Source organism: Lonchura striata, chromosome 2, assembly GCF_050655825.1.
Source record: "Lonchura striata isolate lonStrDom1 chromosome 2, ASM5065582v1, whole genome shotgun sequence".
NCBI lineage: Eukaryota > Metazoa > Chordata > Aves > Passeriformes > Estrildidae > Lonchura > Lonchura striata.
This window is the reverse complement of record NC_140704.1, coordinates 99,540,137-99,562,453: the sequence shown is the minus strand read 5'-3', so window position 1 is coordinate 99,562,453 and position 22,317 is coordinate 99,540,137. Positions and strand designations below refer to the sequence as shown.

The 22,317-nt window shown below is 41.7% G+C and overlaps 2 protein-coding genes across 5 annotated transcripts in view; one reads left to right on the top strand and one right to left on the bottom strand.

The window, feature by feature from the left end:
• Window positions 1-13,949, bottom strand: part of FBXO15 (F-box protein 15) — a 34,436-nt gene extending 20,487 nt beyond the window's left edge. Inside the window, exons 1-2 of one of the 3 annotated variants that reach the window (XM_085571861.1) lie at window positions 13,702-13,949; window positions 1,034-1,147 (exon numbers count right to left, since the gene is read on the bottom strand). In XM_085571861.1, the coding sequence (XP_085427987.1) occupies window positions 1,034-1,147; window positions 13,702-13,781 (194 nt within the window). In that variant the 5' untranslated portion in view covers window positions 13,782-13,949. Of the gene's footprint in view, window positions 1-1,033; window positions 1,148-4,252; window positions 4,501-4,548; window positions 4,705-13,701 lie in introns of those variants that run through there. The other 2 variants (XM_021530901.3, XM_085571862.1) reach the window with 2 other exon arrangements.
• A 192-nt stretch (window positions 13,950-14,141) lies between these two features.
• On the top strand, window positions 14,142-19,709 carry TIMM21 (translocase of inner mitochondrial membrane 21). 2 transcript variants are annotated; one of them, XM_021530899.3, is made up of 6 exons: window positions 14,150-14,562; window positions 15,755-15,817; window positions 15,917-16,014; window positions 17,285-17,358; window positions 19,136-19,241; window positions 19,334-19,709. In XM_021530899.3, the coding sequence occupies exons 1-6, from the start codon at window positions 14,286-14,288 to the stop codon at window positions 19,424-19,426; spliced, it is 711 nt and encodes a 236-aa protein (XP_021386574.3). In that variant the 5' UTR covers window positions 14,150-14,285; the 3' UTR covers window positions 19,427-19,709. The 2 variants fall into 2 exon arrangements, with proteins under 2 accessions (XP_085427989.1, XP_021386574.3); XM_085571863.1 differs by lacking the exon at window positions 19,136-19,241 and having other exon boundaries at window positions 14,142-14,562.
• The last annotated feature ends 2,608 nt before the right edge of the window (window positions 19,710-22,317 follow it).

Here is a 22,317-nt window from a genome sequence, read left to right as displayed (position 1 = left end):
ACTACTGGGTTATTTGTAACACTTGTTGATTTATAACACTATTTCAGAAGCAGAGAGCTTTAAAGAGTAGCATGATAATGCCAATACCTCAATGTTTGTATTAAACTCAGAATCTTAGTTGCATTGACATAGAAGCAACATGCCAAAACTGGCACTGTTACTATGTGAAGTAATTCATACACTGTAAACCCAAAGCAAAGTTAATGCACTCATTCCAGAGAAAATCTAGAAGTGATACATTATAAAGCTGGATATTAACTAAAATAATACGCTTGATCCAGAATTTTCAACTGTATTCTTTTTCCTTTGAAGAAAGCTGAGAGGATATTTTTTTCTTTCTTCTTTCACCATTACATCAGTCTGACAGCACTGAGCTACTAAACTAGTCATCCAATGCAAAACAGAGAAATCACTACACAGGAAGCTATCAAATGTATAAAACAAAGAAAACTAATTACTTCTTGAGGTAACATATTCTTATATTTTTTAATGTGAAAATGTAACTAATTTTCAAAATGAAAACAACTCACCATTATAATGAAAATGCATTTTCACTGTCAAACAGGAAGAGAAACATTTTCTTGTAGCAAATACACAGCAGCCACTTATTCCTCCCCCCCATCCCACCATTCTCAGCCTCTCTATACACTAAGATCCATTTGATGACAACCAATAACCAAGAGAAACAGAAGTTTAATTCCAAACTGGCTTTCATTGCAGGAATAAAATAACATTTTTTATTCTCAAGGAACAACATTGCCCATGACTTGCACAGGAGCTGCTGAAGGCTTCACATGGCTCAGAAAATGCACATATTCCTTGTGAACTTAGGAAAGAACACAAAGGAGAACCATGCCAAAAAACATTAGAAAGTGAACACAGGATCCTAAAGTAGGCCAGGAAAGCAAATTTTTTCAACTCAGAGTATCTGACATAGAAATTTCCCAAGATATGAATATAATTACTGCAAGCAGCCAAAATACAGCTTACAGGGGGAATTCCACTCTTACTCCTAACATAAAGACATACTCACCTCTCAATGCACACATTTGGTTTCGGTTTTATGGGAGGTGTCAAGTACAGACTTTTAATTCCAGCATTTAGAGTTTCAGAATATTTCTTAGGCCTGGCAGCAAAGGTCCTTAACCTACTTGTAAGAAGGAAAAGCTGTTAAGAATCACATATTCACAAAATGAAGAAATACACATACTGTGCACACCTAGACACAACATTTCAACCAATGCAGGATGCAGGGAATACATCACATGGCAATCATTATTACTTGAACAATTACACCTAAGTTAAAATACCTGGCATCAAGAAGATTCAGATTTAAACTCACAGCTGTCAATCCTGTGATCAATCTCTCACAGCAGGCAAAGGGAATAGTTTTCCCCCAAATCAGTTTGAATCCAGAAGAGCTCTATTACCCTTAGACAGCAGCACCACTGCTTGGCCACTACCACCAAGCTCCACTGAGGTCCCTGCAGCAAGTCAAACTAACTGATTAATCTTCTGTTTCACAACATTACTCCAGAGACATTTTTGAGCCATCCAAATCTGCTAAGCTATGAAGAGACACCAGATAGAAAGAATACCTTGAAACTTCCTCAAAAACTGTTGCTGTTCAAAAAGTATTTGTATACTTTTATACTATACTATGCTGTTTACTTGCATAAACAGCAACAAAGGAGATTTAATCCATGAAACTGAAGGCAGCTAACAAGCTCTAAGGGATGTCCAGATGTTAGTCAGGCAAATTACTTGTTGGTAGAATTACTTTGTTAAGGTTTAGGGCTTGACATGCTTCACTGATTTCAGACCTAGTGGGAGGTTAACAAAGCTTGGGAAGAAGGATGGCCACTGCTAGTGGACATAAAGAATGCAGAATTTACAGGCCACAAGGATACCTGGAACAACTCCCAAGACAAGGAAGAAACTATTAAAGCCAACTCAGCAATTGTGCTGAAATCAGCACCAGCTTCCAGAAGTATGAGATTGCAATCACTGACCCAATAAACTCACTGCCTCAAAAAAGACAAAGACTGAAAATGCAAAGTAATTAGCATGAGAAGGATGAGAATCATGATCCAACAGAAGATAGAAAACTAATTAATAAGAGAATTGTCTTACTTGTATCCAATAAAAACTAATTCCTTCCTTAGCTAAAATGTATAAAATAGTAAAACGTTTTATTAGTTGGTGTGCTGGCTTTGTGAATTTGCCACCCAACATCCCCTTCTGTGCAGTACTGTAAAGCTATCAAATACCTTAACCCCGGTGCCTGGATTGGCCTCTTGCATACCACAGTGAAAGAACCTATTTGGCAACATTTCCACATCACAACTTAGATAGAAAGGAAAGGAATTTTGCATATTTCTAACACAAATTCTTACAATCCAACCACTCACACATTTTTCCAAGTTTTCTGATAGGAAGGACTTTGTAAGCTGCAATTGCAAACAAATACTATCATTAATCCACAGAGAAATATGGAGACAGAGTTTCAATCTTAAACCAAATCCTTACACTTCATACCCACTGATGCCACCAAGCAGGCAGAGCTCCCCATTCACTGCATTACTGACTTTAAATTGCCAGCACATTTCCAACACCTGGCCAAACCAGCTCTGGGTTTCTAGGCAACCAATCCATATCGGGGCGGGGGGGGAAATAGCTAATTTTAAACTATATGGGTACCATATACATTTAATGCCTTCTGGTTTTGATTTCAGATTGATTTATGCTCAGAGAAAAATAAAATCAAAAGAAATTAACAACTCTGGTCTACACTGTCAATGGTGCTATGTAAAAAAAAAAAAAAAAAAAAAAAAACCCAAACAAGACACAAGACATTTTACTGAGAATTTCTATAAACTTAACAAAAAGACAAGCAGATTTCAGCTTAGGTGTCAATCACTGATAGACCAACTAAGTTAACAACTACAAAAGAGTAGTCTTATAATAAATACAACGTGGACTTCAAACAAGGGTTTTACTCATGTATCATTACCAAGAACTCTTAGATGTTGAGGCACTAACAAACTGCCATTAAGGGGATTTAGAGACACAAGCTGTGCCCTGTATGTTCCAGGGCAGCACATCCCGGGCTATTCTCTCCTGAACAAAGCAGAGTTTGAGCATACTCTATAGGGACACAACTTCACAGACTCCTGCCACAGGACCAATTCAGATAAGAAGCTGGATTCTGGATTTTAAAACACACTACCTTGGACAAGCATAACCTGCATAGCCTGTATTCAGTCCTTCTTGCTCATTTAAATCACCCTCCCTCCTCTTCTTCACTACAGGGAGAAATATATGAGGAGAGGAACATTTTGCCCACACATGCTTTGAAAACTTTAATGTAACAGCTATTGTTTTTGTAAGCTTCAATAAAAAAAAAAAGGCAGAACTTTTGCATTTTCCGAAACAAAAATATTCTCAAGGTGTGAAGAAACAAACAGCAATCCCAATCCATAAATTACTTTTCAAGTACTGTGTGTGCTAAGATTTTAAATTAGCATTCACAGAATGCTTTTACATTGCATTGACACAGCTTGGGCAGATAAGCCTAAGATAAAAATCAATGACAGCTGTTACACCCCCTCTTTAGAGACTTCTAGAACCATTGAGATGATCTTACTTAAGAGGCACAACAAATTCAGTTGCTTTTTCATTACCTTTCAACCTGTGGGGCTGTTTTGTACCAGTATTTTCACTTTCACACCCTATAATACTTGCAGTGTGCCTTGGTTTTTTGATGGTCAGCAAACAATTGTCTTTCAAGTAAATTTCAAATAATGAACAAAAAGTTTTAAGCAATGATAAAACCTGTCTCCTCCACCTGTTAAAGCACATCTGGGGATAAACAAAAATAACGTTTTGACATGGGTTGGTTGGGTTTTGTTCTCTCAGCTAACAATTTCAGTCTTTTTAATAGGTGGGTATTACCCCAATCCATTTGCAGGTTTAAAAAAAAGGGGGGGGGGGTAATACAGCAAGGGGAATGAAACTGCGCTGAAACCCAAGGCTGAAGAAACGGGTTAGCAGAAAAATATGCTTTCTCAACTTTGCCTCTCAGGCTGATGCTTTAAGATTCTGAAGGCTGAACACGTACTGTAAGAAATAAGACAACCACACCTTCCACAACTATTACAAAGGCCTAACCACCCTGAATACACATAAAGCAGCCATTCAACTAACTTCCTGGATATTTATTATAGCACCTCCTTCAAGCTGAAGGACATACCGAAGTTTAAGCTCCCCTTTCCAGGCAGAACAAAAAGTGCCAAACCCAGGCCTCCGTGCAGCTGGCAACACCAGTGTTTTCCCACTGCAAGGTGCCGGGGGGGAGAGGGAAGAGGGAGAGGGAAGAGAAAGAGGGAGAGGGAGAGGGAGAGGGAGAGGGAGAAGGAGAGGGAGAAGGAGAAGGAGAAGGAGAAGGAGAAGGAGAAGGAGAAGGAGAAGGAACCAACCCTCCCCTTGGCTGAATGCCAAGCAGGCAGCCCCGGGCCGGCAGAGCCCGCTCGGCGCGCCCACCATTACCTGCCACGGCCCGTCGCCATGGGCGGGACAGCGGCGGCCTCGCACCGCCGGCGGGGAGGGGCGGGAGGAGCCGGAGCCGCCGCGTCCCGCTGTGCGCGCGGCGGCGGGGCGGCGGCAGCCCGAGGAGGCGGTGCCGGGGCGCGGGGCGGGGACGGCGGGAGCGTTAACGGCGGCGCCTTGTCCCCTTGAGCCTCCTTTTCTCCAAGCTAAACATCCCCAGCTCCCTCAGCCGGTCCTCCTAAAACTTGTGCTCCGGACCCTTCACCAGCTCCGTTGCCTTTCTCTGGACTCGCTCCAGCAGCTCAGTATAAACGGAGGGCTTCATTACTGAACACAGTACTCAAGGCGTGGCCTCAGCAGCGCCGAGTACAGCGGGACAGTCGCCTCCCTAGTCCTGCTCACAGCACTGGTTTCGATAGAGGCCAGGAAGTGTGGGAACCCCAGCCTTGTTTTGGGGCCACATGTGGTGGTGAAATTCCTCCTCCAACCCGTGCTTCCAAAGAAAAACTCCGCAGGCTTAGCTGTTCGGTCTCAAGGCAGTTTATTGCTAGTTATCTAACAGATTATGTTCTTGGACTGCAGCTATTTGATCAGTGGCCTGGGTAGAGGCACACACACACACTGACATCCTCTCTATCTGCTGTCTTCTTCGTCTCTCCCCCCGCCCAGGGTTGCTGCTATCTTTTATAAGATATATTACGTATAACATGTTTACAATTATTCCCCAATACCTACTACCTACGTTGCCAAGTGTTTTTCTACTCTAAACCAATCTGTGAGTGCCAACATCACCAAGAACATGGAGGCAAGGAAGAAGAAGGAAGAAGGATGGGATCAGCCCACTTTCCTCCATCTTAGAACTTCTGACCCTCATGTACAAAGTGAAAACCCCCCTGTACATGTGCTAAAACCCCCCTGTACAATACTAAAACAATTTCCCCTCTACTTCGTAACTACTTATACTATACTATCTAACCTTTTGTGATTGCTTGTTCCACCTCCAAAGTTGGTAATTCATTCCATGGCTCAAACTCAAAATCACAGTTGTTTTTCAGCTGTCTGCCAGGGTCTAGAATGCTTCTGACCAAGGCCTGGAACCTCTAAAAATGTCTGAGAGACATTTTGAGTTCCCACATCTCCCCTCCCTGTTTGAACCAGAAACACTTGCTTTGCCATGTTGTTCAAGGCTCTTTGAATGCACATGAAAATGCATGGCAGAACAAGTAGAACTACAAACCCTATAAGAATATATAACACTATTTAAAAAAGTTTTTCCACAATGGTGAAAGATTAAAAAAGCCAATGAAATCATTTCACCAGAATCTTGTAAGTTTCTTTTTCTCAATTTGCTGATACTACTTTGCATGTTTCATATTTTCATGAATAGATTTTGAATGATCAAGCAAGTTCATGCAGCATGTCCCCTCAAATTTTTTACATCTGTGCCCATGTGACAGCAGCAAATAACCAATTGCTGCCTTGTTCTGAAGCACCGCTTGTCTTGCACTGCTGATATTTGTTAACATGTCACTCAGTGCAGATGAAATGGCACGATTATGTTTACTCAATCCAGCATGCTATGTGGTCCAATTGTGTCAAGGTCACCCCCAACGCTGTTTTTGGGGTGAGAAAATTGCAACTGCAATTCTCCGAGCCTTGTCCCAAATACAGACATCATTATCACAATTTGGCTATATTGTTCAAAGGACCTTTTCTCTTTCCTGTGTGTGTGCTCCTTTAAAGTTTTCAAATCAGGTGTTATCAATGAGAACTCCTCAATGCTGCATGGACTGCTTTTGACTTTTGCAGGGATAGCAGGCCAAATTCTGTCCCCGCAAATGAAAAAACACTCCCTTCGGTAAAGTGGCTGGGTGTTGAAGGGATAGTTTGCTCATCACTTTGGTGTGATTGCACCAGGCATTTCTATGAAAGAACTGATTTGGAATGATATCTACTATCTGATTATCTATCTTTGCCACTCTCAATGGATTGAATTCGGTACCAAATCCCATTTTTGTCGATCCAAAAATTTGCCAACTTTGGAGGTTCAAAAATTGTTTCCCCAGTTCTGAATGGGTTAGGCAAATGCTGTCCAGACCCGCTGCCTTTGCCAAAGTCTCCCACACCTTTTCCCTTGGTTGTCTCATGGGAAAGCCTGTCCCATTGCCCAAGGCAACAAGCAAGGGAATGAAGCACATGAACACTATCTGTCTGAACCCCATGTCCATGTCCCCAACCTCTGTGAGAAACCCCGCAATGCAGCAACATCCAAACAACACTTGATTCCCCAGAAAAACCCCAAGTCTCTGAGTTCCCAATCGCTGTCTGACGAGACGTCTGCAGCGTTGCTGTCCATCTTTGTCTGCGTGCTTGCTTCTCTGCTTCTCTGGTCCATGTTCACTGGCATCTGTACCCGATGAGGTTTCACATGCCTTGCCGACACCTACTTCGATCCTCGTTCTATAGAAACACAAACAAAACCCTTGCCCCAAGTTATTAATGTAAATGAACTTTCAATTTGTCCTGACTCTGGGTTTTTGACCAAAACTGAAGAATTTTCCCTTAGCACTGCTCGTGCACTGTTTGTAAAATGTCTGACAATTCACATACAAAACTTTGTTCAACTGCATGTGAGATGTTGCTCCTGTCTCCTCCTTTTCTGTTTATCCAAATGGATTTCAAGGTATGATATATTCTGTGGTTTCTCCTGTATGTCATGATCCAAAAATTGCTCCTGAAAATGTGTGAACTGAAACATAAGTGTGAAAACATATCAACTGAAACACAAATGTTTTCAAGCTTCTCAAAAAATGCATATCTTGTGACATCAGTTTGCCACAGCTGAAGACTTTTTTCAAAACTCTCAAATTGGTCACTCCTGTAAATACAGGACGCTGTACAAACTGACACTCTGACAAGCGTTGATGATTTCCTTTGCCTGACCTTTAGAAAGCGAAAGGATTCCATCAATGTTTGTATACTTTTGTGAAAAAATGCATGGCTCAATTTTTCTTGCTCAAAAATGTCTGGCAGTGTTTGTGAGATGGACACTGTGAATCTGTCTACATGAACATTTACTTTTACTAAAAACCTCAGAAATGAAGAATGCATTCTGATGTGCATAACAAAATATTTATGTTTTCTGTCTATCAGGATTATTTTCATACATAATAGATACGAATATAAAACTTCATTGTCCGTATGTTTTAAAAGTGATTCCTCTAATTGTTTGGCCACATTTGCAATATACACTGAATCTGTGATCAGATTGATGGCTTCTGAAATAACTGAAAAACCCTGACTATTACTACTAATTTTACAATTTGTGGTGAGTCTTTTACCATTTTTTACATCTGATTCCCATTTCTCTATTTTTGGAATTTTCCATGTGATTTGTGAGTTTTCCTTGAACTATCAGTAAACACTGTCATCTTTTCTATTAATTCTTAACTTATTTTTGATTTTTCTCTAAAACTTATTTTTGCATTTAACGTATTGTGAGCTAAAAAATGAACTGTGCAAACTTCTGGGTATTCTAACAACGTGATTGAAAAATCTTGTGACTTTGGATTGTCCACTCAAAATATTTTTTCTTTCTTTAAATGTAAATGAATGATTAGGAAATCTCTGCCTGACATTATCAGCAATCCAGTGTTTGCCTTAACAATGATCTGAGCCATTATCTCTATAAGAACACTTTTTTAGGGCCTGTAAGATAAAAACAAAGATCTATTTTAAACTTCATGAAAACATTACCACGATCCTTGCTCAAAGTTATTAACTTGACTGATTTTTTCAATTTGATCCGTCCAGTGTCTGGCACTCTCCTCATATTTTCCTCGACAATCAGTGAAATCAAATCTACAAAAGAACAATCTCAAAAGATTAAAATATACAAAATTTTCATTACTTATTCCAGCCTTATTTCAGGCACTTCTTCACTTCTCTTCTTTTCTCTCTTTACACCTTTTTTTTCTTTTTTCTCTCTTTCTCTTTTGAAACAAGAAGGTTAAAATATAAAACATAATATAGAACAAGACAAAATATCGTAATAATAAAATGCAGAAAACTTATCAAAATCAATAACAATTCAAAAGAGTTCAAAAGAAAGATTCTAAATAACATATATAAAATTGAACAAAGCATAATTATCAGAAACATTGTGCCAGTGGTTCAGAGTCTGCAAACAGCTGAAACACTTGTTTCCAGTGAAAATTGGCATTCCCTTCCCGGGCAGGGCTGACAAGTTTCACCACAAAGCTGTGTCAGCTGTCAAATTTGTAGGATCGAATTGATGGATCAAAATGATCTATACAACATTCATTTTTGTGCAAAAACCTCTGAATTTTGCTGGCAAACTCATCCGTCCAAGTTAAAATCAGGGCCTGGCCAAAACCCAAACTTTAAATTGGAGTGATGCTCTTTATCATACTATCTTGAACAAAGCTTATACTAACATTACATATATGATACCTAAAACATAACAACTTATTATAACATTTTCATATGAAATAAACACTCAAAGTTCAAACTGATAAATTGATCAAATGACACGAGGATTCATTCTTCTTGAAACTCCTTTGAAGGAAACAGATGTGTTTTCAATTGAAAGAAACCATAAAATAAACATTAACAAAACATTGTCAGAATGCTTCAGGCATTTGTCTCTGAGACTTTCTGAAAAACATTCAAGAATGTTAAAAAATAGAAATGCAATGATTCCACTCACAAGAAATATAAAAACAAACCAGAGAGTTCACCTAGAAAAATGCACAACATAGTTAAAATCCAAAATGAAACTTCAGAATGACATGTAACCTGGATGAGATTACAAAAACAACAATAAAACATACGAAAATTCGCTATGAAAGAACAAAGCACAGAGCTTCACCTGATAACATGATAAAATTTCTTAACAATAACATTTATAAAATACTTAAATAGTTAAACGCAAAAGAAAGAATTTGGAAACAAACACTCTTTGTATCATTACACAAAGAAATAACAAAATAAACAAGTGATCATTAAACAATGAAATCGATCTCAGAAAAACTCAGAATAAATTTCTCCAAGACTCTTATACACTGATAAACTTACAATAAAACAGAAAAGACTAAAATAAAACCAAAAATCCGATAGACTGTTTTCCCTTTAACTTAATATTCATTATCATCTCATAAACTCTTTCAGTCAAAACCTTGTTATTCTTAAAGAAAAACAACTAAACTTTGTTAATTGAACAAACTTAACCTTTGAAAAACTTAAAATAATTTTTTGAATTAAACACTACTTAAACTTAACATATAAAATATTGGTAAAAAATCCCTAAATTATATTAACTTTATGAAACCTATATATATATATATCAAATTAACAATATATAAATTCATTATCAATTAAATGCTTATAAACTTAACTTTTCAGGGCCCAAACTAAGATAAACTTAAAGTGATATACTCTAATTAAACAATACTTAAACTTAAATTAAACTATATATAAAATTCAATTCTATTATTAATAAAATGCTAAAATACAACTTAACTTAAACCTTAACATAATAAATTACTAAAGTTTCATGCTATTCAATTCTCTATCTCAATTCTCATTATACTATCTCTTTTTCACATTATGTTCTATAAACAATATCACTTTACCACACCGGATGGGTGCATGTGCTGATCAATTCTGTCACCTAACTAAAAAATCTGGGGTTAGCATTTAGAAACATTGGAGAAGTTTGAAGAAGGAGACCCTTGATTTCAAGTGGCGACTTAGCTGTATCTTATTTTTTGGGTGAATGTTGGAATTTCATCTCATCATTGCTGTGGGACATTTGGTGTAATAGATGTGATTGCAAAAAGTTATTTACTTTGACTGCTGTGGTTTCTGGGCTGTGCCGTGTATTTGTTGTTAATGTTTTGATGTGCACTGCAGTGGAAAAAGCCTCAGCATCTGTCACACCGCAGCTCTGCTGTGGAGAGGCAGCGACCAAGGAGATCCCTGCCTTGGCTCTGCCCAGTCCCCGCTCACGCCCAGCGTCGGCTGCGCTGGACCCGTGCCTGCAATCTGTCCCTCTCTGACACTTCTGCGTTCGCTTTAACTTCTGCAAACGCAGAGTGCATCCTGGATTCACCCGTCTCTGTCTGTGTCGCCATGGGAACGAGAGAAGGAACACCAGCCCCGACTGCACCCCGCCGCGCCGACCCCGGCCACGGCCGTGGGCTCGGGAATGTCCCCTCTCACGCCCGACTGAACCCGGCACCGCTCCGGTCCCGCCCGGGTCGTCCCGTCCGGCCCCGGTGTCTGTCCCTGCTCAGCGTGGTTCGGCGCTCTGCTGACGTCATCAGCGCGCGACCGCCGCTCCCCGCCGCCGCCGCGCCCCGCGCCGCGTCCCGCGCTCGGGATTCCCCCCCCGCGCGGTCACCGCGCAGCCTGTGGGCACTCGGCTGGCTGGCGGCCACCGCCGCTGGCGCTGTCAGTGCCTGTGCCGCGCTCGAGATGCGAGAGACCCCGCGCCATGGTTCCATGCACTCCACTCTCCAATATGTACTTCCGACAATTGATTTACATTCGCAAACCCCGTACTAATTCCTGATAAACTTTCAGTCTAACATTTCTTCTAACAACCGATCTATGTGTAACTCATTTTTGATGCAATAACTATTCTGTTCTGGCCGTCTGAAACTCACAGGGGTGGCTGTGGGTTTGTGCTGGCTGTTGCCATGGGAACCGCGATGGACCCGTGCCCTGAGTCATCCTGGCCACGCTCCGTCCCTGCCTGTGTCACCCCGGGGGTGAGGATGCTCCTGCTCTGGTCCCGGCCGTGCTTTCGCCTAACTCCGGCTCGCACCGCCCGGTTCAGAGCCACTGCCATCCCCCCCAGGCTGACGCAATCACATTCTCTGTTCCCATTCCGGTCCCGATGTTTCCCATCTCGCTTTGCCCCTCTCCTGACTGTCCCAGCACCCACAGCCCGCGCGCACCGGCTCCGCCCCGCCTGCGCCCGCCCCACGCGTTCCAGATGCGAGAATTCCCTGCACCCGTGGCTCTCGGGCTTTGCTCAACCTTCACGCGTGTGCCCGCCGCCTGAGCTGCAGCAAGGGACGCCTCTCGCTGTCCCTCTGCTATTTCCTCAGCGGGACTGGCTGCCGCGATCCGGGAGCTGCCCCCCGCCTCTTGGGTGGCCGCTCTTGCGACTTCACGGATTCTCGACACCGAACGCGCCACGGGACGCTCGGGACGCCTGGCCGCTGCACCCGCGCCCCCGCCGCCCCGTGTCTGCGCTGTTTCCGCTGTCCCCTCTCGCCTGCACCGCGGGCTGTTTTGAACTCCCAGCCCGAGCAGCCACGAGAGATTTCTCCTCTCCCCTCCTCTTCCCTCTCTGCTCTGCACTCCCTCTGCACCCTCCCCCACAGAGACGCCGCCGCCGCTGCCCCTCCCGCCGCGGGTTTGGACTCAAGCAGCGCTTGGTCCCTTCCCCCACCGGGGGCTGCGGCTGTGCTTGGCTTATCTCTCTGTCTGGGGGATTTGCATTGGAGGAGCTCAGGGATTGAGGTTCGAGGGAAACTGAGGAACAGTGGGAACCCGGACACACAGGGCATGATGACAGACCATCCCCTGATTGTCCATGGAAGGCAGTCCTGCTTTCCCTGGATCTGTGGTGAGGAAAACTGCCCCGAGCTGCTGGCTGGGCGATCTTTCCCCTTTGTGCTCCCATAGAAACCCCAGCTGTCCGGCTGGACGTGCCGTGCTGTAGAGCTGGCTATAATATTGTCCTTGTTAAAAACAAAAGTTTTGCAGCAGTCTTATCTTTTTGTCCTTTTGTGGCTCAGTAATAAAGTTACTTATTGATCTTTTGCCAAAAATTCAATCCCAAGAAAAAATATATATCTGTGCGCGAGTGACTACACCGCACCTATGATAACAAAGCTTTCATTTCATTTGGGCTGTCTCTATCTGATGGGTAGAAGTTTCGCCCTATAGGGCTAAAAAAAAGTCTTTGGTGTGTCCTTGGGAAAAATTCCTTCCCTCCCCATGTTCTTAATTTCAACCATTCTCACCAAAAGCTGAGTCAGCATGAAGTCAGTCCGGAGATGGCACTGTCCATCGTCCAGCAGGTCACAGGCGAGGAATCCCAGGCGCGCTTCTGGTTTCTCTCCTCCTGGCTGTCCTACAGACGAAATGCCTTGGTGAAGGTCAAGTTCTTATCTTGAGCTTTCCGCTCCCTCTCTTCTTGAAAATGCGGAGAGTGTGTACTGCTCTTCTTTTTTTTTTTTTTTTCTTTCTTTTTCTGCCGATGAAGGTTGGAGGTTGTTTGATGTTTCTTTTTCTTCTTTTTGTTGATGCCCGACCAGGGACGCCAGATGTGGGAACCCCAGCCTTGTTTTGGGGCCACATGTGGTGGTGAAATTCCTCCTCCAACCCGTGCTTCCAAAGAAAAACTCCGCAGGCTTAGCTGTTCGGTCTCAAGGCAGTTTATTGCTAGTTATCTAACAGATTATGTTCTTGGACTGCAGCTATTTGATCAGTGGCCTGGGTAGAGGCACACACACACACTGACATCCTCTCTATCTGCTGTCTTCTTCGTCTCTCCCCCCGCCCAGGGTTGCTGCTATCTTTTATAAGATATATTACGTATAACATGTTTACAATTATTCCCCAATACCTACTACCTACGTTGCCAAGTGTTTTTCTACTCTAAACCAATCTGTGAGTGCCAACATCACCAAGAACATGGAGGCAAGGAAGAAGAAGGAAGAAGGATGGGATCAGCCCACTTTCCTCCATCTTAGAACTTCTGACCCTCATGTACAAAGTGAAAACCCCCCTGTACATGTGCTAAAACCCCCCTGTACAATACTAAAACAATTTCCCCTCTACTTCGTAACTACTTATACTATACTATCTAACCTTTTGTGATTGCTTGTTCCACCTCCAAAGTTGGTAATTCATTCCATGGCTCAAACTCAAAATCACAGTTGTTTTTCAGCTGTCTGCCAGGGTCTAGAATGCTTCTGACCAAGGCCTGGAACCTCTAAAAATGTCTGAGAGACATTTTGAGTTCCCACAAGGAAGCCTTTGGCTTTGGCCGCCTGGGCACACACGGGCTCACGTTCAGCAGCTGTCACCACCCCCCAGCTCCTTTTCCAGCACCTTTCCAGCCAGTCTGTCCCCAGCGCTGCCTGGGGTTGTGAGCAGAACCCGACACTTGGCCTTGTTGAACCTCGTGCCATCGATCTCGGCCCATCGATTTAGCCTGCCCAGATCCCGCTAGCCGTCTCCATCCGTGGAAACGTCAACTGCATCGCTTTAATGTGTGCAAGACCAAGAAAAACACGTATGAGAGCACAGCTCCCAAAGGGCGACCGGCAGCGCAGGCGCGGCGGCAGCGCCGCCCGCCCTGCCCTGGAACGAGCGGGGTCCCGGCCCGCGGAGGGCGGCGGCGGCGCTGGGCACGGCGGGCGCTGTAGTGACCGCGCTGGGAGCCGCTCCGGCGGCGGGCGGGAGAGGGAGCCCGCTCGAACTACCGCTCCCAGGACCCGCCGTCGCCGCTCGCTGCTCCGCCGTCCCAAACGTTTCCGCCGGGGCAGCCGTAAAGGTGCAGGTGGGCTCCTGAGCTGGAGCAGCGGCCGCTCGGCGCGGAGGCTGCCCGGGCGCGTCCCTGGTGCGGTGGCGAGAGGCACCAGCTCCGTTCGGCTCACCCGCCCCGGGCGAGCCGCTGCGGGGCCGGCGGAGCCATGCCCGGCGTGCTGCCCCGGGCGCTGCCCGCCTCCCTCGGGCGGGGCTGCCCGGGCCGCTGGCTGCTCGCCACTCGCGGGTGGGCGCTCCTGGGCGCCGCCGCCGCGCCCCGCTGCTGCCCGCGGTGGCGGCCCCGGCCCCCGCTGCTGCTCAGAGCTCGGAGCTTCGGGACGCAGGCGGGAGGGCTGAAAGCTGCAAAACCTGGCCGGGAGAGCAAAGATGTGTCCGTGCAAAGGGCGCTGAACGAGGAAACGCTGGTGTCGGCGGCTCAGAAAGGTAAGGAGGAGGATGCTGTGTGCTGCTCAGAAGGGCTGGAGGCTGTTCCTTCTGCAGCTAACGTTTTGTAGTTCCAAATACCAAGTATCTAGGAAAAAAAAATATCAGCACACCAAGCGGGTTTCTTTTCCCATCGTATTGTTTGGAGCAGATGTTATATTTCTGTGTATGCATTGCACAGTCAGAATTATGTGACTTCTAAACAGCCTGTTCATCTAAGAATTATCAGGCACAAGATGTAATAGCCTCTCATTTTCCCTTTCAGAAGAAATACCTATCACATGTAGCCTGTCTGTACGGCTGTTGAAATAAGTTCATCTCCAACAAAATTGTCAAAGTTCTACATGTGATGGTAGTTTCTTTATGGATTGCCTTCACTTTAGTTGGTCTCACTCACTTTCAGTACTTTGAAATGACTTGTGAAAAACTTCATAACTTTGAAATTACTTATGAAAAACTTCATAACTAACTTCAACTGATTAGAAGGCTGCAGTAGAGATAGTTATTAACATTTCCTCCATAACTTGTACTCCACTGAAATGCACACTAAAAGATAGTGGTGGTCTCTTTCCAAGTATTCAAATATATTGAAACAGAGAATCTTGTATGACTTATTTTGCAGCACATACTGATACTTGTACTTTAGATCAAAATTGAAAGATAAAAACTAATCAAACAGCAGTTAATTAAGTTTTTTAAAAATTATTTTGGTCTAATTGTTTTTATTGTTGTATTGATTGCTAATTCATAAAATCAGTTATTTTCATTGTGTGTAGCTTAAAAGCTTTCACTTTTTTTTTTTTACTTCTTTTCTTCACACAAGGATTGCAGTGATTATAGGTTTAGGTAGTAGTGTGAATACTGCAGTGCTAAATACCTCATTAGTTCCTAAAAAGTCTAGCTCTCACACACCCAAAAAGCAGCAGTAATTGCTACTTTGGATCTTGAAAACATCTGGCAAACAGAAATAATAAGTCTTGACACAGAAATGCAAACATGCCCTGTAAAATATAAGAGATGTTCCATGGTATCTTTTACAGCAATGAAGCATTATGGAAACTTACTGGAACTTTTTCTTCTGCTAAAATGTTGTTTGAGCTACAGACTAACAGAATAGCATTTATGTAAGAAAGTCATAGAAGTGTTATTACCCAAGGTTGTAACTTACATGTTGTTTTCTGTTTCATTTCAGTGAAAGAAGCTGGAAGAGACTTTACCTATTTTATTGTGGTGCTTGTTGGAATTGGTGTTACAGGTTATTTTTTAAAATTACATTTTTTATCAGAAGACACTTTTCATTAATTCCATTTGGTTTGATAAGTTTTCATTCCATCTGATGTTGTTTCTGTTACAGGTGGTTTGTTCTATGTGATTTTTAAAGAGCTATTCTCTTCTTCTAGTCCAAATAAGATCTATGGAGATGCCTTGGAGAAGTGCAGATCTCATCCTGAGGTTGGTTTTTGAGCTTTAGACATAAGTTTGTGTCTCTCAGTAGTTACTGTCTCTCTTAAGTCAAAACTTTGCGTAAGGAATCTCACAAGCTATGTGAAGACCCACTTGGTGCTTTAGCAGTTCTGCCAGTGCTTTTAGTTGGCATGGGGTGTGTCAGCTCCAGAGCAGAGCCTCCATTAGTCCAAAACAGTGCAAACATTGAGATTGTGTGAACTAGCCTGCTAGAAGGCAAATGAGCATGCCACAGCACAAAAACTGATGGAAATACAGTCTGCCCTTCAGAGCATGTGCTTGTGTCACCATACAGAAAGTTTTTGGGACTTTTTTGAGTGCCTGTTAAATGTAGCACTTGAATTCTGTGGGTCAGAGAGGCAACTCGTCCCACTAAGCTCTGTTGATCTTATCTGATGCCTTTTCTCAGCACACTTACTCTATTGTGGCACTTCACTATTGTTCTGTCATTCTGTGAGGCACTGCACTGATACCCAGGAATCTAAATTCTTCATTTGGCTAACTGGAAAACAGGTGGAGAACAGTCATGGGATCACACAGTCATCATAGCTAGAAATAACCAAAAATCAATGTGAAACTAGATTTTGAAAATACTTCAGACAAAGAACCCTTCACACAGGATTGCCACAGGTCTTTGAGGATAACCTAGAAATGAAGTTGCTCGAATAGAAATGAAACTGCTTTGGAACAAGTTTGTAGAATTAAAACTCCTCCCCAGTACTTGCACAGTAAAACTTAACCTCCCCTTCTAACCAAATTTAAAGTAGGTTTAAGACTAAGGTGATCTACTCTGACTTTATAGATCTGAAAAAAAAAGTTACTGAATTTCTAATTCCGTAGTGTTTTTTAGATAATATGAAGGAGAATGCATTTGCATCTTAAACTTTGAAATATATTCTCTTGGAGGAGACATTAACAAATATTTTGTGGGTTTTTTTTTTTTTCATTTTTTCATTTTATACAAAATGTCAGTTTACATGTCTTCATCTCAAAGAACAGTACAAATGGAAGATATCAATAGGATTTATTTTAGACATTGAATACAGGACTGTAAATAATAAAAAGGACTGGAATACAGAGGAGTTTTCCTTAAACTGTTTTTTTTTTTTTTCATAAACACTTGTATTCTTGACGCATTAAATTCTCCAGGGGCATTTTGTTAAAAGAAGATGCATTCACAGGAGAGGCATGAGCTGATACTGCAATCGCTTTTTGTATGTGATCCCTTCTGACAGCTCAAACCTCTTTTCTCTTGTAGATAATTGGTGTTTTTGGTGACTCTATTAAAGGCTACGGAGAGGCAACAAGAAGAGGAAGACGACAGCATGTCAGGTACCCCTTGGTGTTTGCCCCATAAAGACATCAGTTTTTGCACAGCAAAGATATCTTTGGATCAGAAGTTAGTTCTAGAGTGATGAACTGTATGTGACGAATCCTGTCACTTTTGATTTAGCATAGACATTTTTTGCAGTATACTTAGTGCCGTATACCACTGAGTACTGTGTACATACAATTTAAAATTCCAATTCTGAGTGCCTCAAAACAAGCAATGGTCATCATGGTAGACATAGCTCTCCAAAAAATCGGATGACTCTGAAAAGAGTAGTACAGAGGCGTAGGCTTGCATAGGGGGAGCAGTAATCTGACAGAAGTTTACAGTCTGAAACTATACTGAGCTGATATGCAAAATGCTTTTTGGTACTTGAGGCAATACCTCTACTGTGTATTTAACAGAACTTCTATCACCTAAACCTTTAATGAGTGTGTCTGTTACTTTCCTTTTGAAAGAACCAACAAAATTATTTCTTACAAAACATAAGTTGTCCCTGCTTAATTGGGTTATTTGGCAGAAATGTATTCGGTGAGGTAACATAGGATATGATACATAAGCCCAGACACAGGTTGAACCATGAAATTGAGATTTTTTTATATTGTCTGAGGAAAGTGACTTTTACTGCTTGAAGCTTTATCTCTTTAACAGACTCAGTGAAATAATGTTTAAAGTGAAATTTCTAAATGAAATTGACAAACATTCTGAGCACGTCTGTAAATAAGCAAATGTACTATGAATCAGCTTTCCTAATATTTAATTTCCGTAATTTTGATGCTTTGTGTTTTAAATAATTTTTTGAGCTGAGAACTGTATAAGATTGTAGAGTTTGCATCTGCAGTATAAAAATTATCTTAAATATTTATCTCAAAAATCTACAGGGTTTTTTTGTGTATGAACACCTTGAATGTAAATTTACTGGAGTAAGGCTCTTTGTTCGTATTTGTTCTCTCTACCCCATCATGTCACTTTAAACTGTATTGGAAGTTTATTTCACAGTGTGTACCTGGGCATGACTGATGAAAATCAGAGATTGGTGCTAAACAGCAGTTAATAATTTCAGTAGGAAACATAAACTGGCACCAGAAATCTCATGGGATCTTTAGTTTCCCAAAATGGTCACTTTGAAAGTGATGTGCTATTTATTTAATACTTGAGCATAACTCAACTCCAGTCTAAATACCAGCATTTAGGTTGGAGATCTCATATCAGTGACAAAGTTACACAGTTTCAGCAGAACAAAATTATTGCCAAAGTAAGTAAAGCACATAGTAAACTGTTTGTTTTGATGTGGTTTAACCAACCTGATAATTAATTTGAAAAAACATGCTGTGTGTGTGTTTTGGCTTGATAACTTAGTTTAAGTGCCTAAAAAAATTCCAGAAGTCTTGGTGATGTGGGGTCCCTTTCTAGATATCGGGCTCCAAATCTGGGGTTTTTTTAAGAATAAATACAGGGAATTTCCATAGTCTTCAGCAGTGGATTGCTTTTCAGTTTTGAGGGGAGGACTGGGGTGAGGACATTTAAGCATTTGATCTCTTAATCCTCAGCAGCTAATTAGCTCTTCTAACTCCACTAGTCCTTAGGCACTCACAGTAAAGCTTGAGAGGAGCAGTAGAGAAGGAAGCCAAGGTAGCATAAGGACACCACCGGAATACACTTTCTTACAAAATAAGTAAGCAACTCCTCTAAGTAAGTTTAAATTTGAAGACTTAACTAGCATATAATCTGTATTCTTGCTGGGTGGTTGGGGTTTTTTTTGTGTGTTGCTGTTTTTAGTCACATTGAATACGTAAAGGACGGACTGAAACATATGCGTTTGAAGTTCTATATTGAGGGCACTGAATCAGGGAAACAGGGAACAGTCCATGTGGAAGTCAAAGAGGTATGTACAATTGCGTGATATACCTGACAAGCTTAATCTTGAATTTAAACTACCAAAGAGAAAAAGACATTCTGAAATTTTTTTCTTTCCAGAATCTTGAAACAGGAAGATTCGAGGTCCGCTACATATTTGTGGATGTTGAGACCTATCCAAGAAGAACCATTGTCATAGAGGACAACAGATAGCCAACGATCAAAGCTGCTGCCTTATCTCACATTGGAAAATGTCGTTGTAGCCAGTCTACATCTGGATTGTGTGGTGCTGCCAATTGTGTCTCACAGCTGTGTTAAGGGAAATAGCCTCTCAGAGCCTCCACTAAAGACTTTTGATAATAACAGATATGTGATTTAAAGTGAAACAAATCAAATATAGCACAAGTATCATGGCAGATATTCTTGACATAGGAAAATAATGCCTCCTAATAAACAGTTTAATGCTGGGTAATGCTTCTGCACACCCAAAACCCGAGTTTTCCAAAGTTTCAGCTTTGGATGGGGAGTTTTTTTTTTGTCTTCCTTGGCTTGGATTTCCCACTTCGACTGCAATAAAGAGAGGGGTAGTTTAACTGTAGACAGAACTCTACTGTTTTCATTTTGGATACCTTTGTAGGTAAGAAGGTAAAATGTTAGTGATGCAAAAGAGATCTGGGCACGTAAGGGTAGGAATGGTAGAGGCATATACCTGTGACAAATGACTGAAGATAAAGACTTCAGTATTGGTATCTTCTAAATAAATTACCAGCAAGCAGAACCATCGCTTGCTGGTAATTTATTTAGATCGCTACCATCTGCTCTTTCCAGTGTTTGCCATTCTGCTCCACATGGTTGTAGCAAAGTAGGAGTTGGCCTTTTCTCCCAGGCAGCTAGTGACAGGAGAAGAGGACATGGCCACAGGCTGTATCAGGGGGGGTTTGGATTGGACATTACCTTTAAAATATTTTGAAAACCACAATATTCCATTTAAACTTCTCTCTTTCCCACCTTGTCTGCATCTACATGTTATAAACACACACATGGTGTTTATCAGGGCATGTCTTTGGTCTGTAAAATGTTCCACATTGTTTTCTTTTACTGCCTGCATCACCTTGCTAGCTAAGCAGAATTACCAGGTTACTTCTGTATATTTCATGAATGGGAGACACAGCTGCGAAGGACATCACTTCTCCTCTGTTGTGAAAAAGCTGAGAATATGGTTGATAAAATTAAGACAGAAAGTAACAGAAGAAATCCACCTTTATCTGACCTTAGATGTATTAGGGTATTTAATTTGAATAAATGACAAATACAAGGCTCAAATGCTTTCCAATCTCACTGGAGGAAAGCTTTTTGGAATTCTTTTTCTAGGAATGCCTCATCAGTGAGGAAAAAAAAAAAAAACTTCATAGCTTGAATTATCAACTTTGTACTAGCTAGATACCTATCACCAGCAAGGTTATTTAATCCCCTTGAAACTTCAGTATTAAAGCTCTGGGAACTGATAACTTCTTTTCGTATTTCTCCTGAGCCTGAAGTTCTCTTGGTCTTCGTGGACTGGGCTGGCACCCATGCTTACAAAATTTTCTTAAATTCTGTTTTATGCAAACATATATGGAGACACATTAAACAAAATTAGGTGAGGATTAGCTGAATAAGACATCTGGAATCAAGAACTTTGATCTCTTGTATAATATCACCTTTCCTGGTGGTAGTTTGCACTGGAGGGGAACAGCTGCATTCACTGAGTTTAAACATAATGTTTTAGACCACCCTTTTTGTAATTCTGAAGTGTGTTATCCTCAATTTTCCTTATGAAGTTGCCACTGTTTCACTGGATCATTGCACTACCAGTAAGTCATGCAGAGATCCGTCTCCGTGGCAGGGAGCTCAGCATTCCATCCTCTCATTGGAGGATGTTAGGCTGGAGAGACAGCAAAATAACTGAAAGGTTCACTTTCTGTTGTCAGTAAACACAAGCAGGAACCATTTCACTGTTCGTTCTAAAGCTCTTGCTTCATTTTCTCTTGGGAGAACACAAAATATACAGCATGTGCCAGTTACTTTCTCAAGTAAAAGTGTCATGTTAATAAAACATTGGGAAAAAAAACACTGCTAGCAAGTCAGAGCCAAAGGGATGACATTTTCGTAGAAATCAAACACATTTTCCAGAGTTCAGTTTTGGTTGTTGCAGAATTAATAAAAATACATGTTCTCAAAACCCCTCTCTCCTTTAGGAAATGAAAATATGTCACCAGTGAAAGGTTGTTTTTCCAGGAACGCTGTGTGGCAAACCATTCCAAATGTGTTTTAGATAGGTGTACAACTTGGTCTTAATTTTCCCATATCTATATTAATTGTTATGGATGCCAAAACCTGTTTATGCACCATAAGCAGCCAGTATCCGTAGAGGTGCTTTGTGGGAATAATGCTACTGTGTCACCTCTGACCTGTGTTTGATTCTAGGTCCTTTGTATACTTGCTGTACAGTGACAGAAATATCCCTCCAGGAAATTAACTCAGTGGAAACTTCAAAATGCAAAAAAGAGAAATTACTACTCTTTCAATAAGCTTCAATAAACAAGCTCTTGCAAAGAACTAGTTGTATGCAGGGAAGCAAAGGTGTTGTACATGACTGAGTTTAAAAATAACCTTGATACCTAAATATTTTCTGCATGGAATTCAAATTTCAACAACTGATTTAGGCAGTAGAGTCATGATCTTAGAAATGGTTGCAAATAAATGTCTGGTACAAGAAACTTTAACAAACTCAATTGACAAGCAAAGAAGACAGTAATGTGAGCAAGACAATTATTGTATCACATGCCAGCTGCAGAGATAAAAAGCCAAAGAAAATGTGCTGGGGGTTTCTGCAAGTGATTTCAATTCACTTTGCTCTCAGTCTCATTCATTATCATAATGGATGCTATTCACACTAATATTTGTGGCATTATTCCAACATGTATATAGTCAGCAAAGTGCTGTAGATATGCCCAAAAAGCACTGAGGACACATTTTGTGTCCAAGCCTGTTTTTAGGATTCACTGCAGCTTTTAAACTGATAGAAGTACATAAGGCAGGTGCAGAGACTGGGGAGAAAATCT

Coding starts and splice junctions, on each gene's coding strand:
- TIMM21 (XM_021530899.3), top strand. CDS start 14,286: ATGCCCGGCGTGCTGCCCCGGGCGCTGCCCGCCTCCCTCGGGCGGGGC. Junction 15,818..15,916: donor TGTTGGAATTGGTGTTACAG/GTTATTTTTTAA, acceptor TTTCTGTTACAG/GTGGTTTGTTCTATGTGATT. Junction 19,242..19,333: donor TCCATGTGGAAGTCAAAGAG/GTATGTACAATT, acceptor TTTTCTTTCCAG/AATCTTGAAACAGGAAGATT.